General features: G+C 42.4%; 1 protein-coding gene across 1 annotated transcript in view; it reads left to right on the forward strand.

Annotated features, from left to right (window-relative positions):
* The window catches only part of LARS2 (leucyl-tRNA synthetase 2, mitochondrial), a 196,504-nt gene that overhangs the window by 114,213 nt on the left and 66,096 nt on the right, over window positions 1-16,195 (forward strand). Inside the window, exons 8-11 of the mRNA XM_069960317.1 lie at window positions 10,617-10,724; window positions 11,924-12,083; window positions 13,485-13,589; window positions 15,601-15,713. Coding sequence (XP_069816418.1) covers window positions 10,617-10,724; window positions 11,924-12,083; window positions 13,485-13,589; window positions 15,601-15,713 — 486 coding nt within the window. The remainder of the gene's footprint in view (window positions 1-10,616; window positions 10,725-11,923; window positions 12,084-13,484; window positions 13,590-15,600; window positions 15,714-16,195) is intronic.

Here is a 16,195-nt window from a genome sequence, read left to right on the forward strand (position 1 = left end):
CGACCCCAGCCGCCATCTTGGGACAATGACGTAATCTTCAGGAGGCCGCCGGACCGCTCCAGCCCTCCCTCATGCCGGCCCCCCTCTGGCGTGTCGTCAGCTGCTCAGCTGTCATTGGCTGAGCAGCTGATGACGCCATCAGTTGCTCAGCCGCCATTGGCTGAGCATCTTGGGACGCCATCAGCTGCCATTGGCTGGACATCTTGGGACAATGACGTAATCTTCAGGAGGCCGGCCGTACCACTCCAGGCCTCCCTTATGGCGGCCCCCCTCTGGCGCGTCATCAGCTGCTCAGCCGCCATTGGCTGAGCATAGTTATGCTCAACCAATCTCGGCTGAGCAGCTGAAGACGTGCTGGAGGGGTGGCTGGCATGAGGGACGGCTGGAGCGGTCCGGCCTGCCTCCTGAAGATTAAGTCATTGTCCAAGATGGCGGCAGGTGTCGACAGTAATTCGATGAGTATAATGCACCACACTTCCAGTGGTGGGGGGAACACGTGCAAGGGGGCCAATCACTTAAATAACTTGTATAACCTATGTGTTATTTAGTGAATAAATGTGTAGCACCGCACTACTACTTTAATTGAAGGGGGTTAACTATCTACTAGAGGCATTTACTTCATTGTAGGCCTAACCAATCTCTTTATTCTATAACTCACCACTGGCATTTTTCCTTCTCTATTAAAAAATGCAATCATCAGACCTATCCTCAAAAGACATCCTTCTTATCCTTCTCTTCCAGCTACCTACACTCTTTGCCTCAAAACTTCTTGAACAACATTTTTACCTTGAACTGACCTCTCACCTTTTGACCACCTAAAATCTGGCTTCCCCACCACCACTCTACGGAAACTTACTTACTCTACCTTTGACACAGTCAACCTCATAACTGTGCCCTCTAACTGTTTACATTCCCAAGGCTCCATCATAGGAACTTTAGTCTTATCAATCTATACTTTCGACCTGGGAAAGATCATAGAATCCTATGGCTTCAAGTAGGGAGTCCCCGGAGCTCCCTTTGGAGTTGGCACTTCCTCATTCTTCGGCCAGCAGCGTCAGATGACTTGCAGCTTGTGCAGCCAATTGGAGCTGTGAGTCATCTCCTGATGTCTCACATTAGGGCTGGCCCGCTGTGAAGATGCCATCGACACAAGATGGTGCCGGATGTGGTCGTCAGGGATTAGGTATGTGTGTTTTAATACTTCCGGGGAGGGGAGGAGGGGCAGAAGGGTAATTAAAGCACATTACAAAGTTTTATATAACTTTGTAATGTGTTTTTATAGCTTGGGGGGGGGGGGGGGAATCACCGGAGTTACCCTTTAAATCTATTTCTGTAGTCAGGATGTCACCTCCCTGGTATCCAAGATCCCAGAGTATCTATCAGTTATATGTTCCTTCTCTTATATAGTTATATGTTTCTTCCACTTTCAAAACTCAACATGATGTTATACACCATGTTGCACTTCGGCAGTGATTTTGTCATGAATATATGGGGTTTATTGATAGGTGGGGAAGATTGCTACAAAGGCATTGAATGGGTTCTCTGTCACTTTTGGTATTGTGCTGCCCTTTTATAAAACATAATAAACATCTTATTCCTATCTTACTATGCCCCCTTCCCCTGGTGTCCTCTTGGGCATCTAGGGGTTTCGCTGATCGCAGCCACCGCCACTTCCGAGGCAAACTCTTGTCTTGGCAGTGATAGCCAGCTCAGCCTATCAATCACTTTCTGAGATGGGACAGCGACACGGCCAGTGATTGGATGAGCAGGCTATCATTGCTGAGAGAAAGTTGCATCAGAAGTGGTGGCTGTGGTCAGGGGGGACCCAGAGACGCTGTAGGAGGACACAAAGGGAGCGTGGTGAGGTAAGAATAAGATGTTTAGTACATTTTATAGAAGGGCAGAACAATATTAAAAGTTTTTAAGTGCCAGGGTACCCCTTTAAACCCCCCCCCCTTTCACAGTTTTGGTACTGGTTGGACTGAATGGCCACGGCCATTACAGTTTTGCCCAAGCAGGACTCGGGCTGATCACAGGGGGCTCTGCACTGAAGCCCTGCATACAGTCAGCAGGGCCCGGCTGTGACACAGTCTTTACATGCCATGGTCTATAGAGACTTTGCTGTGTAAAGAGAATTGACAGAGGGCAGTAGCCCCCTCTGTCACTCTGCAGCATCAGAAGAGCAACGGGATCCAGGTTGTATAACATAGCTGGAATAATGCTGTTACTGCCAGAAGCGGAGGAAAGTCTGTTTCTGGTAGTTAACCCTTTACATGCTGGGCAGCCACTACCACTTGGCATTTGAAGGGTCTGACAGGTGGAGGGAGCTCCCCCTGTGACTGCTGCCAGCTTCTCTTTCTAGGCTGGATACTTACTTCCTACTGCACTGACCAGGTATTAGAGATGGAAGCATGCCAGGACTGAGCCTCCTCTTCTTCCTCACACCAGGCTTCAGGTGATTTCATTGGCATTGAGTGTTCCCAACCTTCCAGCCCTGCTGCAGCAGATTGTGCACGGCTGGGGGTTAGCGGGGCCCCGGTGATGTTTGTTGTTGGACGGGTGCCAGCTGCAGAGTAGGTTTCGTCTGGCAGGCCCCCCTTTAGACCTCAGAATATTGCTGTGCTGTCTTGATAGGGGCACTGGCTTTACAAGTTACATGTGATATTGAATGCACAGTGCGTGAAGGACCTGACAGGGGGAGAAAGCTCCCCTTGCCACCATTGGCACACAGCAATAGCACAATAGCAAAAGCCTAACAAGTGCTCCCAGGGTTGTCATGGCTTTACCAAGTATTAAGCTGTGCCAGAGGCATAGCCCAATTCATTATATTGCCTGCCAGTGTAACACTGAAAGGCAATAATAATGCTTTGGTATACTCTGTATACAAATGCATTAAGATAAAAATCCTTAAAAAAGTACTAAAATAATAAAGAAATTTTGAAAAAACAAACAAACATTTTTTCATTTAATTTGTTTAACCCCTCTCATCCCCGCCACCCTGTAAAATCCCCAGTAAAAACTTAGGCCCATGCAATGAAAAAAGGGTGATCATACAACTACTTAAATGGAAAAATAAAAAACTGATGGCTCTTGGAATAGAGTGACACAAAAATTACATTTTCCTAAAAATACTGAAATCAAAATACTAAAATATAAAAAGAACTACAGTGGTACCTTGGTTTAAGAGCAGCTTGGATTAAGAATGCTTTGCAAGAAGAACTCACAGTTTTACAAAATTGTAATTTGGTTTAAAAGCATTGCTTTGGTTTAAGAGCTCCCTGTACTGGGTGGGAGGGGGGTGGGGGAGGGGCATGGTCTGCATAGCTTGGTCTACAGCCCTGCACTATGACCCAGAAAGTCTCCCTCACCTTCTAAATCAAAGCAGATCCATGTCAGGCTGGGGCTTGCGTCAGGGGACAGGACTGTGGAGGTAATATCTCCATAGCTGTAACCCCTCTCTCCCCAGACAGAGAGTGCTGCATTTATGTGCCCACATATGCCCTGCTCATTCCTTCATGCTCTCTGCAGTCTCGGTCAGCCCTTGTGTTTTTCATCCTCTGCCTTCCTACTATTATGTGCCTGCACTTACACTCAGCCATTCATACTGCTGTATAGAAATGTTTCTGACACTGTCCTCCTGCACAGCTCTGTGATTCTCATTCCTGTTTGGCCCATGCTGAACACACCCACCTTCCCCCACAGACCTCTGACAGCAGCCCTGCTTCTTTATTCTTGCCTGTTGTACTACGCTTCTACATTATGGGGATCTGCAGTTCCATCCTGTATCTACAAACTGCTGCTGTTTTTCACGTTTTATGCACTAACTATACTATACTCCACATGCAGATTGCTATACTCCACAGTAACTTATAATATAACATTCAGCTATTTTTGAATGTTTTTTTCATTTGTTGTACATATTATTCAGAATAAAAAAAAAATCATTATTTTTGGGGTGGAAAAACCAATTTTCTGCATTTTCAATGATTACAAGCATCGTCCCAGAACGAATTATGATCATAATCCAAAGCACCACTGTGTACATATTTAGTATCAGTGGATTCAGATTGACTTACAGTACAAAGATAAAATGTCATTTTTAGTCCACAGTAAAAATTATTGCAGTTTTTTTTTATATTTCCCTGAGAAAATAAAAATAACAAAAATTATAGATACAACATATGTGCCCAAAAATGGTTCCTATAAAAACTACCAATTGTCCCACAAAATACAGCCACAGCCACACATATAAAAAAAACTATAAAGGTTATGACTAAGGGGTTAGAAATAGAAGACATACATAAGGGCTGTGTTCCCACACAGTATTTTGGTCAGTATTTTCCAACCAAAACCCGGAGTTGATTGAAAACAGTGAAATGCTATGTGTACACACTGTTGAAATTGAGTGAATGACCATCAATTAACAGCAAATAATTGCCGGTATTTTAAAACAACAGCCACTATTTGCCATTAAATTTCATCCACTCAATTTCAACAGTGTGTGAACATAGCCTTTCTGTGTTTCCAATCCACTCCTGGCTTCAGATGATGTCATTGGCAGTGAGTGTTGCCAACCTTCCAGCCCTGCTGCAGCAGACTGTAAGTGGTAGACTGGGCCTGGTGATGTTTGTTGATAACAAGCCATTTTTACCCAAAAGTTATACAAATCACCAATATGCACGTGTTACAGGTAATGCTTATAAAGTGCTTTTTCCCTGCACTTACTACTGCATCAAGGCTTCACTTCCTGGATAAAATGGTGATGTCATGATCCGACTCCCAGAGCTGTGCGGGCTGTGGCTGCTGGAGAGGATGATGGCCAAAGGACACTGAGGGACAAAGGGCACTGGAGGGACACTGAGCATCCCTCTGCCATCATCCTCTCCAGCAGCCACAGCCCGCACTGCTCTGAGAGTCAGGCCGTGACATCACCATTTTATCCAGAAAATGAAGCCTTGAATGCTGTAATAAGTGTATATTGGTAATTTGTATAACATTTGGGGGGCAATACAGTACTTCAATAACATTTTTTGCCGGACTTCTCCTTTAAGGAGACTCCCAGCCACTGCATGGAGGATTCCTGTCTGGGTATTGGCTTGGAGGGATTAGTTCATGTTTCCTTTCGGTACCAATGCAAAGAACTAATGTGCCACATATTCTTACTAAGAGACACACATACATGAACAATACAGATGGCAAAGTAACTTGTAGCATTGTAATTCAAATCAGCAGCTTTGCATGTTCTAGTCTTGGGCAGACATAAGTGGTTGCCATGGTGACTGTTCTCCACATATTGGTCTTTGATGCTAAATATCTATGTTTTGAAGAGATTTGTGAATGTCTGCAATTGTATTACCCTGTGGAATACAGTGAGATTTCTCCAAGTAGCAGCTAGTGTTCTTTAGCATAGGCCAGATCTGTTTTACTTTGTAAAGAAATTATTTACACACACACACACACACATACATACATATATGGCCCCTTTCCCACATCGTTTCTGTGGTCCCACACAAACACCGGTAGTTATTGGGGCACGGGTCCACCTATTTAAATTAATGGGTCAGCTCTACAGATGTGGGAATCAGCCTATATTGTAAGAAAACATTGAAGTTGCACTCACCATAAAATTGACACACCATAAAATTCTGGAGGAAAAAAGTTCCTGATAGAATATATGACCAGCCAGACTATGCAAACACCTGCTCCACTCCTAGTCCCAATCAGTGCGCTCAGTCAGGGAGGAGGGATTCTGCTGTCATGGATTATGTTGTGTTTACACAGAGATTTATCTGACAGATTTTTGAAGCCAAAGCCAGGAACAGACTATAAACAGGTCCATAAATACCTGGCTTTGAGTAGATCAGATATTTAGACTTGACCCGACATAAATTTTTAAATATATGGACTCCTGTAATCTATCGAGAGTCAATACTCCCTAAACCAACATAAATATAACAGATCTCGAACCTGTCTTAATCTTATTCTTTATTCCAATATGGGGAGCATTTTCCTTGCATACTCTAGGACAGTTGGTCATGATACCACAGTCCTTGAATGGTAAATGCTATAGGGACCTGTTAGCTGATAATTTCCACCACCATGCCACCTTGAAGAGGACAGTGCTCTGTGTCATTGGGCTTGGATCATTATGGTGGTAAAACTAATGAAAAGGAGCAATATATCTGTTAAAAAGAAGACCTGGTCTGGTTATTTAGCGTATCTTTTTTTAAAAGGAATCTGTCACTAGTAGAGATGAGCGAACTGGGTTCGAGTTGATCCGGACCCGAACGTTCGGTATTTGATTAGCTGGGGCTGCTGAACTTGGATAAAGCTCTAAGGTTGTCTGGAAAACATGGATACAGCCAATGCCGAAAGTTCGGGTTCGGATGGACTCGAGCATGCCCGAGGTTCGCTCATCTCTAGTCACTAGGTTTATGCTGCCGTAAATGAGAGCAGCGTAAACTAGTAACAAAAATGCTGAACAGATCAGTGTATTACATAAATCCTTTTGTTTAGTTGTTTTCCGAAAATGTAGGAAAATAGGATTCTTGCCACACCCCTCCCCTCACCCTCTAGCTGCTGATGGACAGTTGGCTGCCTATAAACAGCATGGATAGATAACTGCCAATCAGCAACTGGTGGGTGGAGTTTTCTGCTTCTCATAAATACCCAGGACTACTGGGCTCATGCAAATAATGGAGAGGACTACTTATTGTCCATGTTTGTTATTCAGGAGGATATCTCCGAATCAGCTGCACAGAACAATGTAAGTGATGCATCTTTCTGTGGCTGCTCTGTCATTAGTTTATGCTACCCTAAGATAGGACAGCATAAACCTACTGAAAGAGGCTCTTTAAGTTGTAATTATCATAAGCTGTACTATATTACCATTTTTTTTTTAAATTCATACAGCCTATGTTCAGTTTTTTTTTGCTTATAATGTATTTTTATGGTTTAACCCCTTAAGGTCAAAGCCAATTTTCGTTTTTGCGCTTTTGCTTTTTCCATTTTATGTTTAAAAGTCCATAGCGCTTGCATTTTTTCACCTAGAGACTTATATGAGCGCTAATTTTTTGCGAAACCAATTGTACTTTGCAATGGCAGGCATTTTTCCATAACATATGCTGCGAAAACGGAAAAAAATCATTTGCGCCTTCAAATTGAAAAAAAAAAACGAATTTGTTTTGATTTTGGGGAGTTTTGCATTTACGCCGTTCACCCTATGGTAAAACTGACTTGTTATGCATGTTCTTCAAGTTGTTACGATTACAACGATATATAACATGTATAACTTTTATATTATCTGATGGTCTGTAAAAAATTCAAATCATTGTTAACAAATATATGTTCCTTAAAATCGCTCTATTCCCATGCTTATAGCGCTTTTATCCTTTGGTCTATGGGGCTGTGTGAGGTGTCATTTTTTGCGCCATGATGTGTTCTTTCTAACGGTACCTTGATTGCGCATATACGACTTTTTGATCACTTTTTATTACATTTTTTCTGGATTCGATGCGACCAAAAATGCGCAATTTTGCACTTTGGAATTTTTTTGGCGCTGACGCCGTTTACCGTGCAAGATCAGGAATGTGATTAATTAATAGTTCGGGCGATTACGTGCGCGGCGATACCAAATATGTTTATTTTTTTGTTTATTAATTTATATTTATAAAATGGGAAAAGGGGGTGATTTGGACTTTTATTAGGGGAGGGGATTTTTTATTAATAAAAACACTGTTTTACTTTTTTTTTTTTACACATCAACTAGAAGTCCCCCTGGGGGACTTGTATATCCACAGCAATGATCTCTCATAGAGATCAATGCTGTGTATATACACAGCAAAGATCGATGAGATCGGCCATAGATTGCTATGGCCTGCTGCAGGCCTTGCGCATATGCAACTTTTTGATCGCTTTTTATTACAATTTTTCTGGATTTGATGCAACCAAAAATGCAAAATTTTCCACTTTGGGATTTTTTTGTGCTTACGTCGTTTACCGTGCGATATCAGGAATGAAATAAATTAATAATTTGGGCTATTACGCACGCGGCGATACCAAACATGTTTGTTGATTTATTTATTTATTTTTATTTATAACTTGGGAAAAGGGGGTGATTTGGACTTTTATTAGGGGATTTTTTTTTTTATCAATAATGACACTTTATTTATTTATTTCATATACTAGAAGCCCCTCTAGGGGACTTCTAGTAAATGCACACTGATCTCTCATTGAGATCTATGCTGTAGAGTTATACAGCATAGATCAATAAGATAGGCACTCGATTGCTTTCGGCTGCTGCACCCGAAAACAACCAACTGCCGACCTGGGATGTGTGAATCGCTCCTCCGGGGGGGGGGGGGGGATTCTTATACCGCACAGCAATCGGAATTTGCCCCCTAATAGCCACGGTCCTGGGCTACATGCCGCACCCGGGACCGCGGCGTTTCAGAGCGGGCTCGCCGTGCGGCCCCCCTCTGAAGTCCCCAAAGCGACCACAGGGCGTAAATATACGCCCTGTGTTGTTAGGGGGTGAAAGAGTCACTGTCGTGAATTTCTTTTTGCAGAAATCAATAGTCCAGGCGATTTTAAGAAACTTTGTAATTGGGTTTATTAGTCGGAAAGTTATTTTTTTATCATGAAAAAGCAGTTTGAAGCTCTCCCCCTGTCTTTATTGTTCTCCTATGTAGAGAGGGAAATAAAACACCAAAACAGGACAACAAAGAGTTAATCTACAGCAACATCACCCTCTATCTCCTCTGACAGTCACCACTGACCTCTCTGACCTCTGAATACGCTGTCACCCAGCTCCGTGTTTGTGTAATCCTTTGTTCTCTGCTCTCTGCTGCTGACTAACTCCCCCCTCCCCCTCTATAGAACAGACAGGGTTGTGTCTGATGCAACAAGTCACAATTTCCTGATTTTTTGCATTGGATGACAAAAAGGAGAAGAGGGGGTTGACCTGAAAAAAGTCTTTTTAAATGCAGATAATGGCATATTTGCCTTATAAACCCAATTACAAAGTTTCCTAAAATCGCCTGGACTATTGATTTCTGCAAAAAAAATCACAATAGTGACTCTTTAAGGATAATCTGTCCTGTTGGTGTACATGAGGAGAAGCACTACTATACTTGGCTGTTATTTATCTTTTATATTGCATTTTGTAGCAGATTTCGGCTATGCAAGTTTTATCTGTAATTTTCAGTAGTCCCAGAGCTGGTGGGCAGAGCCTAGCATCTATAGTGTGTGCCACTATTAATTACTAGAAAAGTTTCAAGCTGGGTAGGAAAATGCTCCAGGAAATGTTCTCCTATCCGGCTTGTGCTGCCTTCTGCTGCTGCTGCATCTTACATTTTAGGGCTGGGTTCACACTATGTATATTTCAGTCAGTATATGTATATTTCAGTCAGTATATTTCAGTCAGTATTGCAACCAAAACCAGGAGTGGATTAAAAACACAGAAAGGCTCTGTTCACACAATGTTTAAGTTGAATGGATGGCCGCCATTTAATGGCAAATATTTGCTGTTATTTTAGAACAACGGCTGTTATATTGAAATAATGGCATTTATTTACTGTTATATGGCGGCCATCCACTCAATTTCAACATTGTGTGAACAGATCATTTCTGTGAACGCAGCCTCGATATCACAAATTCTCCAATTGAGAACAGTGGGATCAGTTGTGGCATCAGAATCTCTCCAATGCCAAAGGAAAACTGAGCCCTAAAGAGACTTAAATTTATATACACAGTAAAACTTTGGTTCCCGAACACCTCGGAGTTCGAACAATTCGGTATTTGAACTAAGTTTCCCCCTGAAGTTTTGCTCGGAACTCACCTTCACCCTGCAGAGGCAGCAGGGAGCAGCGGGAGCAAGAAGCTAAGAAGCTGGTGAGTGAGGCTGCGGGCGCAACAGCACGGGCGCGCCGCAGGCTATAGAAGTGTACCGGCTGGGTAAGCATAGGAAGCGCTTCTGCAGGGAGCAGTGCGCCCCCTGGCCGGCTTCTTTACAGAGCGTCCCCACAGTGAGAGGCAGGAGCTGGCGGCTATTTAAACTTGCTTCTCAGCTGCGGGGGACACCCTGTAAAGAAGTGGGGAATCCCATCATTATGCGGTGTCCCCCGCAGCTGAGTGGAGCAGGAGCACGGCAGCAAGTTTAAATAGACACCCGCTCCTGCCTCTCACTGTTGCTGGGGATATGGAGTGTTTTTACACTCTGTGGGCTGGGTGCTCTGTACCTGACCCACGGAGTGTAAGAACCAATCAATCCGATTTTTATTGTTCCCTATGGGAACTGACAGCTCTGTTCTCGAACTGCTCGGTTCTGGAACAGCCTTCCAGAACCGATTATGTTCGAGTACCGAGGTACCACTGTATATGCAGTAATGATTTTGCATTTGTCCTTCTTATTCCTGCACCTCAAGAACTTTTAGGTAATAAGAATGAAGTTAGCAAAACACTTTTGTCAAGCAACTGTATATTTATAATTTGGTGCCACGTTGTATAGTATTTACTGTAATATATGTATGTAGTTTGTGGCATATGGTCTGCATACAATGTGTGGGAAGTATTACTCATTTTGATATCTAAATACATACATAACCATCTCATTGCAGGCAATGCAGGAGGCTTTAGCAGATCTGCCTGAGTGGTACGGTGTTAAAAGCATGCAGGCTAACTGGATTGGTGACTGCACTGGCTGCTTTTTTGACTGCATGTTAAAGGTAACTTTTTTTTTTTTTTTGTTTTTTTTTTGAGTCATGCTGGCCGCTATGCATAAAAGGCCTAATCCATTCAGTCTATAATATGAAGAGGTCAGAGTTGTGAACACACAATATTTGAGAGTATTATTAAGATCTAATAATAACAATAATGATGTATTTGGCACTAGGACGACTATGGATTGGACTATTGTGTGACTAATAAGTGTAATAGCTACTGTAGATACAGTAACAGTTGTCAGACAAAACTGGTGATATAGTTGTAACAACTGTGTAGATATCTTTCTCCAGCGGGGAGAGTGCCGTATATGCTAATGATGTTCTGCCCAAGTGATAATCGCTTTGTGTAATAACTTACTTTGAAAGGCAGCAGTCATTTGAAATGCACGATGTCGTACGATTGTTGTCTTTCAGCATGCTCTAAATACATGATGATGATAGCGTTGGTCTGCTGGCCCTCGCTTAATGCAATAGGGGCAGCAGCAGCAAACCGCTGTTCTCTTCTTTGGACCACCCATGCTCTCCCTCTTTGATGTCTGTGCATGTAATAGTACAGACAGCAAGCAGGGAACGAGGAGCAAGCGAGTGCTGACCTGACAGGTTGGTGCTCGCTTGCTCCTTAATATTGGGCGTGTAGTAGGGCCCTAAGGCTCAGTAGATTTTACCAATAAGAATTCTTAATGTTAACAACATCCTCTTCCCACTTTTCTTTTATCACCAATGGGTTTTTAGTTAATTTGTCGAGCAATTGTTTATATTCATATGATATTATTTCCTTATCTGTCCCCGTCTCCCATCTCCAGAATGAGGGAATGTGAGGTTATTGTCAATTGTCCTTTCACATGCTAAGATTGTAGGGTGTATCTAAGCTGTAGAAATTGTTCAAAATTCCTATTAGAGAGAGAATACTTATCTCGGATGTGGTCAAGCGGTAGCATGGAGCCCTCCCTTCAAGCGTACTTAATTTGCTGTGGTTTTACTGCTGCAGATTTCAGTTTGTTGATTTAAATCTGCACCAGATCTGCAGCATGAAATCCACAGTGAATAAAGTACGCTTGCATGCACTCCTATAGTGCAGGTAAGCAGGTGCATTGTCATTCATGAGTGTACACCTATATTCTACAATACACATCACCATCCCTGAGGACTGGACATTTGCTTTAAACATGACAATAAATCAGTTTTATGTTCTCTCTTTACAGGTGGACAATGTTGAAACTGGAGAGAAGATTTCTGCTTATGCTTTTAATCCAGAGGCTATTTATGGTGGTTCTCATATTGCCATATTACCAAACCACAGATTACTGCATGGGGACAGCAAGGTTAAAGCAGCCCTACAAGAAGCATTTGCAGCAGGCAAAGGTAATATATTGATTATTTTGGATCATTTATTTATATTATTCGTCCGATTATCACTTTGTATAATAGGGCCCATAATGTAACACTTTTGGCCATGTCATTTAAAGCGCCTTTGACACACAACTGAGGCACTTTGAGCATGGAATATGTGTTATTACGTGCAGTGAAATGTAATAACATGATTACATACAATCTCTATGGTTAATATTCTGTAATTACGAATATATTCCCTGTGAAGCCAGTATTAATGTACAGTATCAAAACTACCACTACCACATTTTTAAGTCCCAAGTTTCTTGGTCGCTCATAAATTTGTGCTTTTTGTCATCAATACACACCCCAGCACCTCACTTTTAAAGTGTCATTGTTATTATAATGTTCAAAAATTAAAGGTCCATTCTCCTGAAGGCAGTTTTTTAGTCTTGTGCTTATTGAAAAAAGTAGGGCAAAACACAGGAAGTCCCGATCATCTGCATGCTTACGGAGAAGGCAGTCATTTGATTGATGGGCGCATTAAGCCGTGACACTCTGTACCGGCCTGGGACTTCTGCCAGCTTTGTGTTAAAGCATGATAACAAAAAAAAATTATAATAATAATTAATCACAGTGACACTTTGGGCGGCATTTAAGACATGGCGGAGATGCCATTTTATGGCAGGGGAGGGGGCATAATGGGGGTGGACTCTCTGCATGTGACACATTCATCATTTTTCCAGTTGAAAAATGCCAGTGAAATCTATGCCGGCTCTGAGCTGGCATAAATTTTTACTTTGTGTGCAGACAGGGGCTCCAGTGTGCACAGGATTTATGTAGAGGCATTGCACCTCTAGATAAATTCTGTGAGCCGCCAGTGCATTTTTAAGACCAGCGCTGAAAGAGCCAGTCTTAATATATGTCCACCTTTAAGCATATTTTAGCATTTAATAAATACTTGTGTAGTAATTAAGGTTAAAAAAAAGACATGTGTCTGTCAAGTTCAACCTAAAGCATATTTATAAAAGTTTAATCTGTTCTAGAGCAGGCTTATCCTATAACATAAGTATTCTAGTTTAGATACATATATGCAGTGGAGACAAATTTATGAAACAACATGCAATAGTTTAATAAATTGTCGCATTTAAGGAAGCTAGAAAAAGTCATTTTAAGATTTACAAACTGCATCATAAATGCCACAAATGATAAATTCCCCCCTCAGTTGACTCAACTACCTGAGTGGATCCATAAGAGGCACATTGTGTTATTAGAAAGTATTGTGTTTTCATACAACAACATTTTCATTATATTAAGTGTGAACCTATGCTTACATTTGTACACTTTCTACAAAATGGTACGGTCTCAGTCATTTGTGTGAAATAGCAAATATGATTAAATAATGGAAATGAATTCTTTGTTATGATTTTGCAGACTGCCTCACTCGCGTGTCAGCTGTAAATCTGTTCACCAAACAAGAGTTACCACTCATTATATCTGCAAAATGTGAGTTTGAGGGTTACCTTGACTGTAAAATTGGTAAGTTAATGAAAAATGTCAATGCTTTTTTTTTTGTTCCTAATATTTGTTTAGTTAATTATACCTTTGGAGCTTGATAAACATGTTCTACTTAAAGGGGTTGTCCGGCGATAAAAAATTATTCACAGAATAACACACATTACAAAGTTATACAACTTTGTAATGTATGTTATGTCTGTGAATGGCCCCCTTCCCCGTGTTTCCCCCCACCCACGCTAGACCCGGAAGTGTGGTGCATCATACTCACCGCATCTCGTGTCGTCCACGGTCTCCGATCCTCAGCAGTGACGTCTTCTTCGGGAGGCCGGCGGATCTTCCCGAGTGCCGGCCACCCTCTGCAGCGTCATCCGAAGCTCAGCCGCGATTGGCTGAGCATAACTGTGCTCAGCCAATCGCGGCTGAGCAGCTGATGACGTGGGCGCGTCATCAGCCGCTCAGCCGCGATTGGCTGAGCACAGTTATGCTCAGCCAATCGCGGCTGAGCTTCGGATGACGCTGCAGAGGGCGGCTGGCACTCGGGAAGATCCGCCGGCCTCCCGAAGAAGACGTCACTGCTGAGGATCGGAGACCGTGGTCGGCACGTGACAGGCCATTCACAGACATAACATACATTACAAAGTTGTATAACTTTGTAATGTGTGTTATTCTGTGAATAATTTTTTATCGCCGGACAACCCCTTTAACTGCATGAGAAATAAATACTACCAGTGTTTAGAAACACTGGTATAGGTGCTATGTCGGCGCCTGTCATCATTCTCTTTCTGTATGACGGTGCACACTCTCTCCTGCTTTAGAGCTTCTCTACTGATGCACAATTACTGTCAATCAGAAACTCAAGAGCCGGGGAGAGTGCGCACCAACATCCTGGCAGGGACAAAAGACAAGCACCAACATCCAGAAACAGAATAGAGCCAGACAGAAGGGGAAGTCACGCCCTGGACCGGGACATCAGTGTGATACAGCTATGTCCAGACAGTGGAGAGTGTTCACACTTACGGTATAGGGCCAGACCTGGGTGTCACTGTGACATCCTGTGCTCGGGTGGAGGGCCATTGAGAGAGCCACTCGGAAGGCTCTGAAAGCTTACAAGGCACGTACCTAGCTAGAGGCCAGCTGGGTCAGTGATCTCACTGCACCAGATATGTAAGATCTTTAATGTCAAAATAACTCATTAAACCCATTTTAACCAATTGTATAATTCAGCTGTGTCATCAAGATCCCATAGAGGCATTATCACTTATTATGCCCAGTTAATCTTCAAACCAGAAAAATATCCAAAGGTATTAATGAGTCTGAGTGCTTTAGGACGGGGGACTGACATTTAAAAGAAATAGAGTATTAAATCATTGCCATAGAGGCCCACCTTGTTTACTCTCCCTCCAATACAAATACTGGCAATAAAGTCATCCTGTGGTAGGTGCAGGCCAGCTGTTCTATCACCAAAGCAAAGAGTGAAGAGGGAATAATGGGCAACCTTGGTGAGTGCCCCTGTTTAGGTGAAAAGAAAAGATTATTTTATGCTATTAACCATCACATTAGCACCTGGAACACCTGTATTAAATACAAGTACTTGTATTAAATAATTCCCTTCCATAGAGTCAAAGGCCTTGGTTGTATCTAGGGAGGCCAAAGCTCATTGCTGATGTTTGACAAAGCCAATCTGGGATAGCACTTGCATCTGATATTGTCTGGGGTTGACTTTCCTGGCATAAATCGTGACTGACCCACATGAATAACGTCTAATATCACTTTCTTGAAGCGTGTAGCTATTATCTAGGTTACTAGTCGGCTTTTGAATCCCACTGTCTTCCCACTCCATGGAGAAGGTGGATACATCCCCTGGACTGCCTGGAAAACAGCCTATAGCCTAATAGTGACCAAGCATACTATAAATTTCATTTTTCTACAGCATGGTGTGATAAAAAATGATTACAATTATATACACTTTATGCAGCCATGTAATCCAATCTTTTCATCTTTTTGCCTTCATAACACTGATTCGCATTTTCAGGAATTCCAAGTATAGATTTGGATGATTCCATGTTGGCAGATACATTGGGTATTTCCTATGCAAGTGTTATAGATACACAAGATGGTACTGAGAAAATATCTAATTCAGACAAGGTATGTGAATGAAAGTATCATCTTACAGTTAGTAATTCTGTATTCCCAATAAAGAACTATTGCCAATTTAAATTGAATTTCACTTAACAAGATGCCAATCCTTTCCTGCCCTCCCAGTAATTAGCCATTACAATAATAATTGTATCTACTGATAAAATAATTGTATCCGTGTCTCTGTATAGAATAGAGTGATTCAGGATGCTTTAGAAATGAATTTAAAAACTGCCTCACTTCCCTACCACTACTGTACCAAGAGCACCTGGTCCCTGCTGCTTTTCTCTGCTTCTCTCCTCTGATGTGTTGACCATGCAGGAAGTGCCTGCTCAGCCAAGTAGTGTTCACAGTGGCAATGTGCTGCAACCAGTGATTGGCTGAGTGGACTTAAAGCGACTCTGTACCCACAATCTGACCCCTCCAAACCACTTGTACCTTCGGATAGCTGCTTTTAATCCAAGATCTGTCCTGGGGTCCGTTCGGCAGGG

This window comes from Dendropsophus ebraccatus, chromosome 2 (assembly GCF_027789765.1).
Source record: "Dendropsophus ebraccatus isolate aDenEbr1 chromosome 2, aDenEbr1.pat, whole genome shotgun sequence".
NCBI classification, from domain to species: Eukaryota; Metazoa; Chordata; class Amphibia; order Anura; family Hylidae; genus Dendropsophus; species Dendropsophus ebraccatus.